This window comes from Uranotaenia lowii, chromosome 3 (assembly GCF_029784155.1).
Source record: "Uranotaenia lowii strain MFRU-FL chromosome 3, ASM2978415v1, whole genome shotgun sequence".
Classification (NCBI taxonomy): domain Eukaryota; kingdom Metazoa; phylum Arthropoda; class Insecta; order Diptera; family Culicidae; genus Uranotaenia; species Uranotaenia lowii.
The window spans coordinates 153407813-153421446 of NC_073693.1; the positions used below are offsets into that span (position 1 = coordinate 153407813).

The 13634-nt window shown below is 44.0% G+C and overlaps 1 protein-coding gene across 1 annotated transcript; it reads right to left on the minus strand.

Moving 5' to 3' along the window:
• Positions 1 to 9953: 9953 nt before the first annotated feature.
• LOC129751813 (uncharacterized) lies at positions 9954 to 13406 on the minus strand. The gene is made up of 2 exons (XM_055747541.1): positions 13170 to 13406; positions 9954 to 13105 (listed from the first exon to the last, which is right to left on the minus strand). Exons 1-2 carry the CDS (start codon positions 13203 to 13205, stop codon positions 11627 to 11629), a joined length of 1515 nt encoding a protein of 504 aa, XP_055603516.1. The 5' UTR covers positions 13206 to 13406; the 3' UTR covers positions 9954 to 11626.
• Positions 13407 to 13634: the final 228 nt, after the last annotated feature.

Sequence of the window (13634 nt, forward strand, 5' to 3'; positions counted from 1 at the left end):
TTTTTGCCTTGAACAATTGGCCGCCATGACACTTTGCGCAAGGAAAACAAAACATGCCGTTTTTCGAGAAAATCTTGAACTTTTACAAATATTTTGAGACATGTGGTCATTTAAGCAGATGAAATAACTATCCTGAAGCGATTTTTTTTGTTGACGAAATGATTTTCTTGAGTATTGATAAGAAGCTGCACAAGAAGAAAAGTACGTTTTGTTCCCAGTGTATCACCAGTGATCCACTTTACTTATTCAAAAATTTATATGTTTTAGTTGAAATCTAAGTAAACCATCATTTGATTCTGCTTGTATAAGCAACCTTCTGCACGTCAGTATTTTTATTTGAAGGAAATTATAAAAACTTGTCAAGTTATTGAGCAACAAATGACGACTTGATTTAAATTCGAAAAAAATCCGACTTTTTTGTAGCTTTTGATCTGCCAAGCAAAACCTAGCGAACCGATTTTCTTCAAATTTTGTGCAATGTTTCTTCACTCATATCTACACATTCGGTGAAAAAATGGTGTTGATCCAAAGCGCCCAGTTCAAATGCGAGCTGTGCAAAGTTGTGGATCACCTGTGCTACCATGGGAAGGAAAGGGTTAACTGCTGAGCACCTCATGGATTGTTAGTAGTTACGAATCGAAGCAACCTAGTTATAGAATAGATACTTTAATTGTATGAAGAAATAAAATTTAAAGGGTGATCGGTCAAAATTTGGTCAAGGGAAAACGTGTGCAAATCGGTGAAATCGTTTATTTAAAAAATCAAATTAAATTTCTTTTTCAAGTTTAATTAGTATAAAATTCACGAAAAATATTCAGTTAGGCTTCCGTTTTTCCAAATTCGAATTGCCAGGCCTTACGCTTAACCCCTGCCATAAGATTTTGTACAGCCACCTTGTCCACCTTCTTCGCCGCAGAAAGCCAGTTTGCCTTGAACTGCTGCTCGTTCTTAGCAGTTTTTTTGGTATTCTTTAGGTTCCGCTTGATAATAGCCCAGTATTTCTCAATTAGGCGGAGCTCTGGCGTGTTGGGAGGGTTCTTGTTCTTGGAAACCACCTGCACGTTGTTGGCGGCGTACCACTCCATGGCCTTTTTACCGTAATGGCAAGATGCCAAATCCAGCCAAAACAGTACGGAACAACCGTGTTTCTGCAGGAAAAGCAGCGAACGTTTATTCAAACACTCACGTAAATTTCTTGGTTGACAGTCCCGGAAGCTATGAAAATGCTGCTTTTAATGCCACAGGTACAGATGGCTTGCCAAACCAGATATTTTTTCGCCTACTTTGACAGTTTCATGTGCTTGAAAATATCTGCTACCTTTCACCTTTTCCTTTTGCCGTATAAAACTCCTGTCCCGGAAGCTGCTTGTAGTCGGCTTTCGTAGGTTTCGTCGTCCATTACCACGCAGTCAAACTTCGTCAGCATCGTCGTGTACATCCTCCGGGATCGCGCTTTGGCCGTCGTATTTTGTTTATCATCGCGATTTGGAGTCACTACCTTCTTGTAAGTCGATAGTCCAGCTCGTTTTTTGGCTCGATGCACGGTTGTACACGATACACCCAGCTTATTTGCGGCATCTCGGAGAGAGAGGTTAGGGTTTCGCTTGAAACTACCGGCAACTCTCTTTGTCGTCTCAGCGGCTTCCGGTTTTCGATTTTCCCCCGATCCAGACTTCCTGGCTGTCGACAAACGTTCCCCAAACACTTTAATTACATTTGTAACGGTTGATTTGGCAACTTTAAGCGATTTTGGCAGCTTTGCGTGCGAGTAGCTCGGATTTTCGCGATGCGCGAGCAAAATTTTGATACGCTGCTCTTCTTCCTTGGACGGCATTTTGACAACTGAAGAGTGAATTCCAAAATCAAAATAGGAGCAACATTCTACACACACAATCCTTCAAAATGAGGGTGTTCAAGTTTTTTAAATGCAAAATTGAAAGAAATACGTCAAGTTGATATTGACCAAATTTTGACCGTATCACCCTTTAGTCTTTAGTTAACAGCCAAACAGTTCAGTCGAACTTTACTTGCCCTCCGAATCCTCAATAGGTTACGGGCCCAGATCATAGTAGACGTTAATTTCAAAAGAATTTTTTCGCTGTCAAGTCTGGAAGTTTCGAGAATCGCCGTGGAAGGAAGCAAAGTTTCTATCGTAAAGCTGAATGGTTCCAACTACTCGCTATAGAAATTTAAGACTGAAATGCTGCTGACTCGTGAAGACATGTGGAAGTACATTGAGGATGAAGCTCCGGCGCCGATGACGGATGTATGGAAGGGAGGAGATCGCAATGCGAGAGCAACGATTGCGCTGCTCGCTGAGGATCAGCAACATGCCCTGATACGCAATTCGAAGACCGCCAGGGGAGCTTGGGACAACCTCAAGAATCACCACGAAAAAACGTCCCTTTGCTCGAAGGTTGCGGTACTGAAAAGGATCTGCAACGAAACGTACAAGGACGGGGACGACATGCAGAGCCATCTTTTTGAACTGGAAGAGCTGTTTGCGAAGTTGTCGTGTGCTGGACTGGATATCGGCGAGCCACTGATGGTCGCGCTGGTCCTTAGGAGCCTCCCTGATTCCTTCGACACGCTCACGATGGCACTTGAGAGCCGCTCCGACGATGAGCTGAAACTGGAGCTGGTGAAGAGTAAACTGTTTGACGAAGTGGCGAAACGAGAACGCGGACCGTCGGATGCAGCGTTGAAGGCAAGTTTCACCGGGAAAAAGAAATCGCTGGTGTGCCATTTCTGCAAGAAAAGTGGCCACAAACAAAACGAATGTCGATTGTACGCGAAGCAAATGGAACCGGAAAAAGGTCGATCGCCAAAGGCAAAAGCTGCCAGTAGTGGAGAGCAACCCTCAACATTTGCTCTGATGGGTAGTACACAAACTCATGTTGGTGACTGGATTGTGGACTCAGGAGCGTCCCGGCACATGTGCGGCGACAGAGAGTTTTTCAACAAGATCGTCGAAAGCCGCGTTAAAACGATCAGCCAGGCCGATGGAAAAATCGCAAAAGTTGAAGGTGTTGGCGATTGTCAATTGTTGTGGTACCATGACGATGGAAAAACTACGAAGATCACCCTTGGAAACGTTCTGTTTGTGCCGAGCTTGGAAATGATTCTGCTGTCTGTACCAATGCTAGTCGAAAAAGGTGCAGAAGTACTATTCAACGAAGGAGGATGCTCAATTCTCGCGGAGGCTAACAAGCGGCAACCGCAGTCAAGACTGGCGGGCTCTACAAGGTGAAGACATCGCAGGAAGTGGTCATGGCAGCAAAAGATCACCATAACGTTGACTGCCAGCATGTGTGGCATTGGCGCGTTGGGCATCGTGAGCTCAATGCGGTCGGTGAGATGATGCAGAAAAATCTGGTGGTCGGACTGAAGATGTACGATTGCGTAGTACGAGAGGGATGCGAGTGCTGTCAAAAGGCGAAAATGAGCCGGAAGCCGTTTCCGAAGTCGGTGGAAAGAAAATCTAGTGCTGTGCTCGATCTCGTACACACCGACGTTTGCGGCCCTGTGGAAAACGTGTCGGTGTCCGGTCATCGATATTTTATGACCATCATCGACGACTACAGCAGATTTTGTGTCCTGTATCTGTTGCGAAAGAAAAGCGAAGTTCCGGAGAAGATAATGGAATACTCGGCCATGATGAAAACGCAATTTGGTCGGAAGCCGAAAGTGGTCAGAAGCGACCAAGGTGGCGAGTACACGGGGAACGTGCTGAGAAATTTCTAGAAACAGGAAGGCATTCAAGCGCAGTTCACCACAAGCTACTTCCCGCAGCAAAACGGCGTGGCAGAAAGAAAAAACCGGTACCTTATCGAAATAAGCCGGTGTATGTTGTTCGACGCCAAGCTTCCTGAGTGCTATTGGTGAGGTGCTGGTGAAAACGAAACCTGGGAGGTCACAACTCTACCGCGAGAAGGTTAGTTGCAAATGGATCTTCAAACGGAAAGAGGACGAGACCGGAAAAGTCATTCGGTATAAGGCAAGGTTAATCGCCCAAGGATACTCCCAAAAGTACGGTGAAAATGTTGACGAAGTCTTTGCACCGGGGCTAAGCAAGTCACTGTGCGGGTTTTGCTGACAAGGCAGCTGAACGAAATCTCTTCGTCAAGCATGTGGACATCAAAACAGCTTATTTGTACGGTACGCTGGATGAAGAAATGTTCATGAAGCAGCCGGTTACGAGACATGCAACTCATCCCGTGTGTGTCGTCTCAAGTGGAGTCTGTACGGACTCAAACAAGCAGCCCGAGTCTGGAACAAAACGATCGTCCGCAGATGGGTGCCTCTACGTTCGGACGAAACAGGGTCGAGAGTCATTCATCCTCATCTACGTGGACGATATTCTTGTGGCCTGTTCGAGCGAGTCCGAATTCGCAGAAATAGTTGCTCAACTTCAACGATGCATCAAGCTGACCGTGTTGGGAGACGTCAAGCACTTCGTTGGAATCAAGGTAACTAAGTATCTTAACGGATATCTACTTAATCAGCAGGCCTATATCGAGAAGTTGGCTGCGAGGTTCGGTCAGACGGATTCCAAAGGCTCGAAAATTCCGATGGACCCTGGTATGTATGTATGTTGTATGTTAGATATCCACCATGGGTGCACGGATTCACCGCAGTTTTACCTAAGTATGAGCTCTCTGCTTTCGTCAGATTAACAGAACTTGTCATACCCGGCACCATGGCTTCGTGTTATTTGTTGTGGATGAATGTGTTTCGTGTCGCTGTTCAAGTATATTCTGGATGAATGTTTCAATCATCTTCAAAACCAGTCAAAAAATTATAAAATTCACATTTTATAAATTTACTACAGGTATTCCGGCATCCGTGTATATACCTGGCCAGTTTGCAGATGATTGATCATTCTATTATTTAGAAACATAAATCATAATTTTTAATTACATTTTTATTACATCTTACCTCGGCACATAATGCCTTACCATTACCTTGCTTCACCTTTACTCATTTTACCCTTGAACTTATTCCACACTACACATTCCTTTGGCAATTTCTTCACAAATGCAAACGGATATTTCAAAACTTTTTCTCAGAACTATCCCAAGACCCACTGCGCCAAATTGCATCCCTTCCTCTACTTCCACTTCTTTTTCCACTAAGCACTATGTAGAAAAAAACCTTAATGCGCCTTTTTCCAGGGCCCCTCTTTCTCTAGATTTTATTTCCTTTATCATAAACTTTTTTCTTCTCACCAAAAACTCACAATGAACTTTCAAAATGTCACCATATACTTTCTTCCTCTGAGAATAGGCGATGATAGCGAAATATTGCCTTTTCACTACTCAAGAAACTCCCGTAAGATCTTCAAAAACCATCTATTTTTTATCCGACACAACAAAGATCTTGAGTAGACTCAGAACAATATGCAAACTTAAAACTGCTTTTTAGATTTTTATCAATTTTTCATATGTCCTTAGTAAGGCCCCCTATCGCATAAACCGGCTGCCACTATGCAATTCACGTTTTGTCGCTTACCAATCGTAACAAGCTTTGATTTTTTTCCCTTTTCATTGCTAGAATGAAACAAGCTTTTCAGCCAGCCGCGACTGTAGTCAACCTTTACAAACACTTGATGGTGGCTGTCTCCGTGCAATACTTCTGTGCTACGAAACATGTTCAAACATGTTTCGACTTTGCTGACGCTTCCGAAAATTCCGATGGACCCTGGTTACCAGAAAAAGGAGGAGGACTCAGCTGTACTGCCGAACAGCGACCAGTACCAAAGCCTGGTGGATGGTTTGCTGTATGTCGCAGTGAGTTCACGTCTAGATGTCTCGATCAGCGCATCGATTCTAGGAAGATCCGTTAGTCAACCACGCGTCAAGGATTGGACCGAGGCCAAGAGAGTTTTGAAGTACATGTTTCAAAGTCGAAGTTACCAGCTGAAGTTAGGAGTGACAAATAAAGGCCTGGAAGTTTACTGCGACGCTGACTGGGCTGGCGACACTCGAGACCGGAAATCAACTTCGGGGTTCCTATTTTTTCTCGGCGGTGGAGTCGTGAGTCGGGCCTCCAGGAAACAATCGTGTGTGGCGCTGTCTTCCACAGATAAGAATTCATCGCTCTGGCCGAAGCGTACTAGGAAATTTAGTGGATTACGAAGCTCTTGAGGGATTTCCAGACGAAAGTGGATCTGCCGATCCGCATACGGGAGGATAACCAAAGCTGTATCCGACAAGTGGAGAACGAAAAGGTGGACCAACGATCAAAGCATGTGGATACAAAATACTGCTTCATCAAGGACCTGCGGAGCAAGAATATCATCAGTTTGCAGTATTGCCCAACGGAAGACATGCTGGCAGATATGATGACGAAGCCGTTGCTGAGCGTGAAATTGGGAAAACTGCGTGAAGCGACAGGAATAGTAGCTATCGATGTCGAGGAGGAGTGTTAGTAGTTACGAATCGAAGCAACCTAGTTATAGAATAGATAATTTAATTGTATGAAGAAATAAAATTTAGTCTTTAGTTAACAGCCAAACAGTTCAGTCGAACTTTACTTGCCCTCCGAATCCCTAATATTTTTCTAATTCGTATATACAGTAGAACCCCGCTTATTGAGGGGGAAGGATCACCTCAGATAACACAAAATACAATGAAACTACTATCCTTTTCCTAAGGTTCTGCGTATCATCCGGGCGCATGGTTCGTGAATATATGGGAGCTTGAATGAACTCGGTGGTTCGGATAACGGGGAAGCTCGAATAACCAGAGGTCGGATAAGCGGAATAATTATGTATTTTTAACCAATGCACAGTGGGAAATCGCTGGCCATCAGCCAGCCAGGTCCACTCATGATCGTCCGGATCGGAATCCAGCTTGTTGCCGTCGGAGTGTAGTATCAATTTTCTCCTGGATCCTGTTCCTGTACTTTGCAGAGTACTTTGAGGGTTGTACAGATCAACCTTATGTCTCGCTAGTTACCGCACTCTGTCAGGTCTACTTTCCTCGGGACCTTTACGAGGATACCCTGCATCCAGTCGGCGGGGAATGTTGCAGTATCCTAGATGTCAGCGAAAAGACGGTGCGAAATTTGTGCTGACAAGACAGGATCGGCTTTCAGCAATTCAGCAGGGATGCCCAGTTGGATTTCATGTTTTCGATTGCCGCTTCTATTTCAGCTAGCGAGGGCGTTTCCGAGTTGACGCCATTTATGCGACTTACGGGTTCTGTTGGCCATCGCTATTCGTGACTCGGAAGAGTTGTTCGAAGTGCTCAGTCCATCGTTTGAGCTGATCTGTTCGATCGGTCAATAACTGACCTGCTCGGTCTTTCAGCGGCATTCTTGCATTAGTCTTTGCACCACTGAGGCGGTGAGAAATGTCATAAAGTAATCGGATATCTCCATTGGCGGCGGCTCTTTCTACCTCTTCGGCTAGGGAGTTTGTCCAGGCTCTCTTGTCTCGTCTACAAGCTCGTTTAACTGTCTTTTCCAGCTCCGCATAACGTAAGCGGGCGGCTGCTTTGGCTGACCCGGTACATGCCTGCTTAATTCCGATTTTCGCCTTTCTCCGATGATCGACCATCCTCCAAGTTTCATCCGACATCCATTCACTCCTTCTTCCACAAACTTTACCGAGAATACCATGGCTCGTCGTGATGAAGGCCTTGTTGATTCCACACAATTGTTCTTCGACTGTTCCGTCTGTCGGCAATTCCGAGGCTCGGGATTCTAGCTGTTCAACGTATGCCCTTTTCACCTCCGGATTCTCTAACCGGCGGACGTCGTATCGACACCAGACTTTCTCCTCGCGCCGTGGTGGTGGTGTCTGCGCTTCGTTTGTTGCGGACATCAAGAAGGCTAGCTTCTCTAGCAAGTTGAGCCAGCTTGCCTGGTTGGGCAAGGGTTAAAACGTTCCAAGTTCTAATTCGTGACAGTGTTTTCATGCTAAAAGTCGTCGCTAAAGTTCCAGGTCGGTCGTTTTTCTCGGATTCTGTAACAATTTTATAAATCGGGAGCAGTAGGTTGTAAGCCGGAGGTCCCTATCCCGCGAAGGAGCTGCCATCTTGGACTTAGCTGGCGGGAGCCGCATTTCATAAATTCAGCCGCTCGCTTCGAGACAGACGCTGTTAGAGCCGCCCCTGACCTGGAGAACAGACGCTCGGTTGTTGTTGCGCGCCGCCCCTGGGCAGCTGACCTGGGGAACAGACGCGTGCGGCCACCTTCTCGGTCTGCATGCGACCAAAGCATCCACCGGGGTTAAGTACCCGATCTCCACTTAGGTTACTCGAATCCCAGCCGGCACCGCAGAGGTGATAACTCTCCGTAGTGAACAACATACGAAACCGAGGGCCGCATCGGTTAAATATCGCCGATTGAAGTAACTTGAGGTCGCGGCAGACTAAGCGCAATCGCTCGAAGCAGCGCTGCCGGCAGAGGGCGAGCTCGACAAAGCCCCTCTCGAGGACTGTTGGGATACCATCAAGACAGCCAACAACAGCGTGGCGGAGAACGCCATCGGGCATGTGGAACGAACTCGACGGAACGACTGATTCGACGAGGAGTGTAGGAGGATGATGGACGAAGAGAACGCCGCGCGGATGGCAGCAGTGCAAAAAGGCACCCGTCGAAACGTGGAAAAGCACCGACAGTGGAAGAGGCAGCGAGTCCGAATTTTACAGGAAAAAAGCGTCGCATGGAGGAGGAGGAGCCCGAGGAGGTGGAGCAGCTGCATCGTTCCCTAGAAACACGAAAGTTCTATCTGAAACTCAATGCGTCCCGCAAAGGCTTCGTGCCGCAAGCCGAAATGTGCCGGGATAAGAACGGGGGCATCCTCACGGACAATCGTGAGGCAGTCAAAAGGTGGAAGCACATGCAGGAGATCAAGACAGTGGGGATCATCGCCGGCGTAGCCAACAACGTAGAGGAGCCACTCCCAACGATGAGTGAAGTTAAGGATGCCATTCACCAGCTGAATAGCGACAAATTGGACTGTGAGAACTACCGAGCGATCACTTTCCTCAATGCCGCGTACAAAGTGTTGTCCCGAATCCTAAATGCCTTACAAAAAAACTGTTCCGAATCGTATTCCGCCGCCTAGCGTGACAAGCAAACAGATTCGTGGAAAGTTATCAGATCGGCTTCATGGAGAATGATCTACAGCGGACAAGATCTTTACATTACGACAAATCCTCCAAAAATTCCGTGAGCACCAAATCTCTACGCACCATCTATTTATCGACTTCAAAGCCGCATACGACACGATCGACCGTGACGAGCTATTGGAAATCATGGACGAGAACTGCTTTTCCGGGAAGCTGGCCAGACTGATCAAGGCGGCGATGGATGGAACGCAGTGCTGTGTGCGGATATCGGGTGAATTGTTGAGTTCATTCCAATCGCGCACGATTTTCAGCAGATCCAGTCAACTTATCTGCCGTGAAGTCTATGGATAAATTGTTCGTAGGGATTGAGTGTTCACGGTATCTTTAGAGGATTTGACGTAGTTGTAGACCGTCTCTCCTGGAGCCAGCCGGATGGCCTTCCACGTATCTGATTGCTTGTGGCGTCGGGCGACTAAGTAGGATTCGGGACAAAACTTTGTAGGCGGTAGCTCTCACAGTCCAATTCGTCGCCTTTCTTGTAGGTACCCTTCTAGACCCTCCGTCTACTCCTCTGGTAGCTATTCTGTGTTTGAATAATTTAGAGATCGCAAATGAGTATAAACTGTGGATTCATTTATGAATATTGACCTCTTGAATATTAAGCTTGTTACCGCACTCGGTCATATTCATGTTTATCTGCTGCTCTGAGGATCAACTGACATAGGCGCCGATGCAGATTTCATACCATTGTTACGTACCATCCGTGGTTTGATCTGGAGCTCAAAGGCGAGGGGAACCGAAAAGAACGTGCTTGTGATATGAAATTCCAAAGGACCTGTCATCGAAAGGAAAAATGCCACAACCGGTACCGGTGCAAAGTTGATAAATTTATTTCTCTTGATTCGTCGATTTTATGTTTGATTAATACTAAGAGACAAGTACACAAGAACGATGCTGTTTCTGAAACCAGTGCGATCGATATTGATTGAAAGATGGTGAGATGACATAAAATATACGTTCTTCTTTATGTTTGATCATATTGTGATAACTGTGAACGAATTACACACGCCATTCGTTGATTTAGGGATAAGCACAAGATTCACTAGATTTTTTCGTTCAAAAATCATTATGATGCATTCATACATAATGCTAGTGATCGATTCTCAAATCGTTACGTATAAAAAGACTAGCTGTGTAAATTCATTAGTAGGGCAGCATTTGGACGCATTTTCTTAACATTTTTTTATATGTTTGAATGTTCTTTAAAGGTTGCGATTCTTACATAAAAGCCAAAACAATTCTCATCAATTGAACGAGTAATCCATTATAAACTCTAAACTAAATGCTATCGATATATTAAAAAAACAAATGATTAATAATAACGGAAATCACATTTTACTCGTATGTAACGTGTACTATGTAACGCTGATGTTCACAATTATGTTTGAAACATTAGTGGTAGGAAGGATGTGTTTGGGATGGATAGTGTTTTGTAAACTTATCTAGATTATTTTAAAAAGTTTTTAAGAAAGTTAAGGGGAAATTTTATTTAATGTTTGTCTAAACAATAAAACAATGCAACCAAGAAAATCATGTTATAAACTTCGTAACGTCTCAACAAAATAGTCACTACATTCGGAACTACTATAAATGCGGGTTTGCGTTTTTATACTTCTCTTACCCATTTTTTTGATACTTCATAACTTTGGTACACTAAAAGCAGTCCACAGGGTTTTTTTTTAGTTTGCTGCTTCTGCAGTTGGAACGCGCCATCACAGATGGGATTTTACACTTAAAAATCGTTTTGAATAGTGTGGTTTCGCTTGATCTCTTGGGCGAAGAGGAACAAACTAGCGATTGTACTATTCGAGGGCCTTACAACTAAAAGCTTAAGCGATGTTAAGAAGATTTTTGTTAATATTTAAAAAAAAGTCTGTCAGTGGTATTAAGATTGTAAATAGAAGAAGGAATAAAAATCGAATGGAAAGAATAATAAATGGAATGTTAAGAAAATTTGGAACAAGTAATTTGTACACGTTGTAAAGAAAGGAATTGTGACATTTCTTTTGAAAATGAAGATGGTGAACCAACATTCAGTTTCAAGGCTTTATGTTAAAATATTCACCCACTCTTGCATGTGATTAAAAGACAGATCAAGAATAAAAGTACGTATACATGTTGATTTGCGTATTACTTAGGTTCTTGTCCTAAATAGCAACGAATATGAAAATGGACAGTTGTGCTAAGTTTGATAGTCTCGAGAACAAGAGATTTCAACAATTGATTATCTATTTTGTAATCCTTACAATTCACAATCTGTGTTTAAACAGATTAATTTTAAAACATGTCCACTAACTATCATAATACGTGATGCTCGATAAAAGTAATTTTGTTTTGCATAAAATTGTGTATCATAAAATATAAGTCTTTTCTATGAGATAAACGAATGCTATTGGAAAGTAAAATATAGGAAAATAAAAAAAGAGGCACCCACCTTAGCCCAGTAGTCTGTTTCGTTTGAGAAATTTAAAAACCACTTGACCATTTCAATTGTTGATCCTACTTATCTCCATCAATTCAGCGTTCTGCAACGGTTCAGTTTCTGTTTCAGAAATGATTTGCTTCAACCATTGCTGTATCTGCATAGTGTGTTCTTGTTGTTGCTGATTGGATCCGGAAGAAGTCGCCCCAACTACCGATGGTGGCGCTTTAGCGTTATTGGATGCTGTTGATTGGTCGTTTGTCGATCCCAGCAGGAAAAGATCGCCGAGGATGTGCTGGAAGGCTTTGTCCGACTTGGGTAGGTTTAGGACGGTACGAAGTTCATCTGCCGCAAGAGCGAGCTTATCGGGAGGGTTTTCAGATTGGTTGGACAGCTCCGAAGTGTCAATACTTTTCGAATGGGATGCAACAGATAGGGAGGATTCCTGATCCTGATTGTTGGACGACGAGGATCGGGTACTGGAAGCACTGGAGTCAATTTGAGGGAAGAGTTCGGTGGACGTGGCATTGGCAAGGGTTGTTTTGAGAATGTGTTGTCTAAGGATTTTGTTTTCAGTTATCAGGCGTTTGTAAAAACCGCACTCAGGACTGCCTTCTTCCGAGGGACAACGGGCCGTGGAAGGATGTAGCTCTATGGGGTTTTGTGGTGGGTTAGTTTGTTCTTGACAGGCATTGATTGTAAGATTCGTTACGTTTTTAAGATTGATTGTGCCACTGCAGTTATTCATGGTAAGAGAAGCAATGTTCCTCAGGCTTGTTTCTGGTCCTCTATTGATTTTTGGAACCAGGCTGCTCTTGGAATCTGAACTCACACTCCGCCCAGCAGTGTCCAGATCAGTTTGCGACGCTTTAGTCTTGGTTTGCTGTTGCTTGGTACCCTTTGTTGAATCAATTCCGTCTATGTTGTCAACCAGATGGATCGCATTGTTATTACTGATATCAACAGCTGCATCGTTTCCTTCACCTTGAACAGAAAGTGAATCTCCAGTCAACTTTCCCCGGTTTCTTATGTTTGTTAAATCGATTTTCATTCGCTCGAACTCTTCGTCCACGCCCACTGACTCTATTCGTCCTAGATTTCGATCTATCAATTCCCGGGACTCGTTCAGCGCCATACTTATGATAGATTCCCGGACCATCTCGGCCTGGTCCTTAATCAAACTCTTATTGTTAAAAAATTCCACTACAATCTCCTCACTCTCAGGATTCTCTTCCTCATCTACGCCCAACCTTCGACAACTTTTATGCATCAAGTCGTGGTCCTCTACGGGCTGAATGTAGTCCTCGTTCTCGTACGGGTCCTTAAGTATGATGTTAAAATTGTTAATATTATACTTCCCGTAGGTCCGAATCTTCGCCACCAAATCCTCCTCCCCAGTGTCCATGAACTTGATGTTATCGAAATGGAAAGTGACATGTTGTGATTGCTGGACTACTACCGAAAGTTGCCTCAGCAGTAGCTTTTCTCTCAAATCCAGCGCTTTGCGTATGCGATCGAAAGATCCCGTCACTTGTTCCTTAAGCTACGAAGAAAAATTTTATTAAAAAAATCAGGTAAGACATTTATAAGAAAAAAATGAAACATACCTTTTCGGAAAAAGCACGGTTCTGATCGATCTCCATTTGCTGATCTTTTTTTTCACTACTCTAAACGAACATTCGACTATAATCCGGAGGTCGCTGGGAGCTAATCTCCACTAGACGCGATCGGAATTTTCCGAAACTGTAAACTGCAGAAAATGGCTACTATTTTTCCGTAATTATTACGACACGCTTTTCCAGAGACACTGCTTGTCCAGCTGCGAAGGATTTTTATGTTTTCTCACCGCGATACACATTAAACTTTGATTAGTCGAACCTTGGAATAAAGTTTCTCTAATTGAGGGGCGGACAACTTTGTAACTCGAAATTGAGACATTCTGACACACAAAAATAAAACCGGATAGAAAAACACTGTGAAAAAAATGAATTGATTTGTTTTCACTCTCTCGAAATTTCTGGTTTGCGAAAACACATGCCGGTGCATTTCAGGATACCCGTATTTTATTTTTT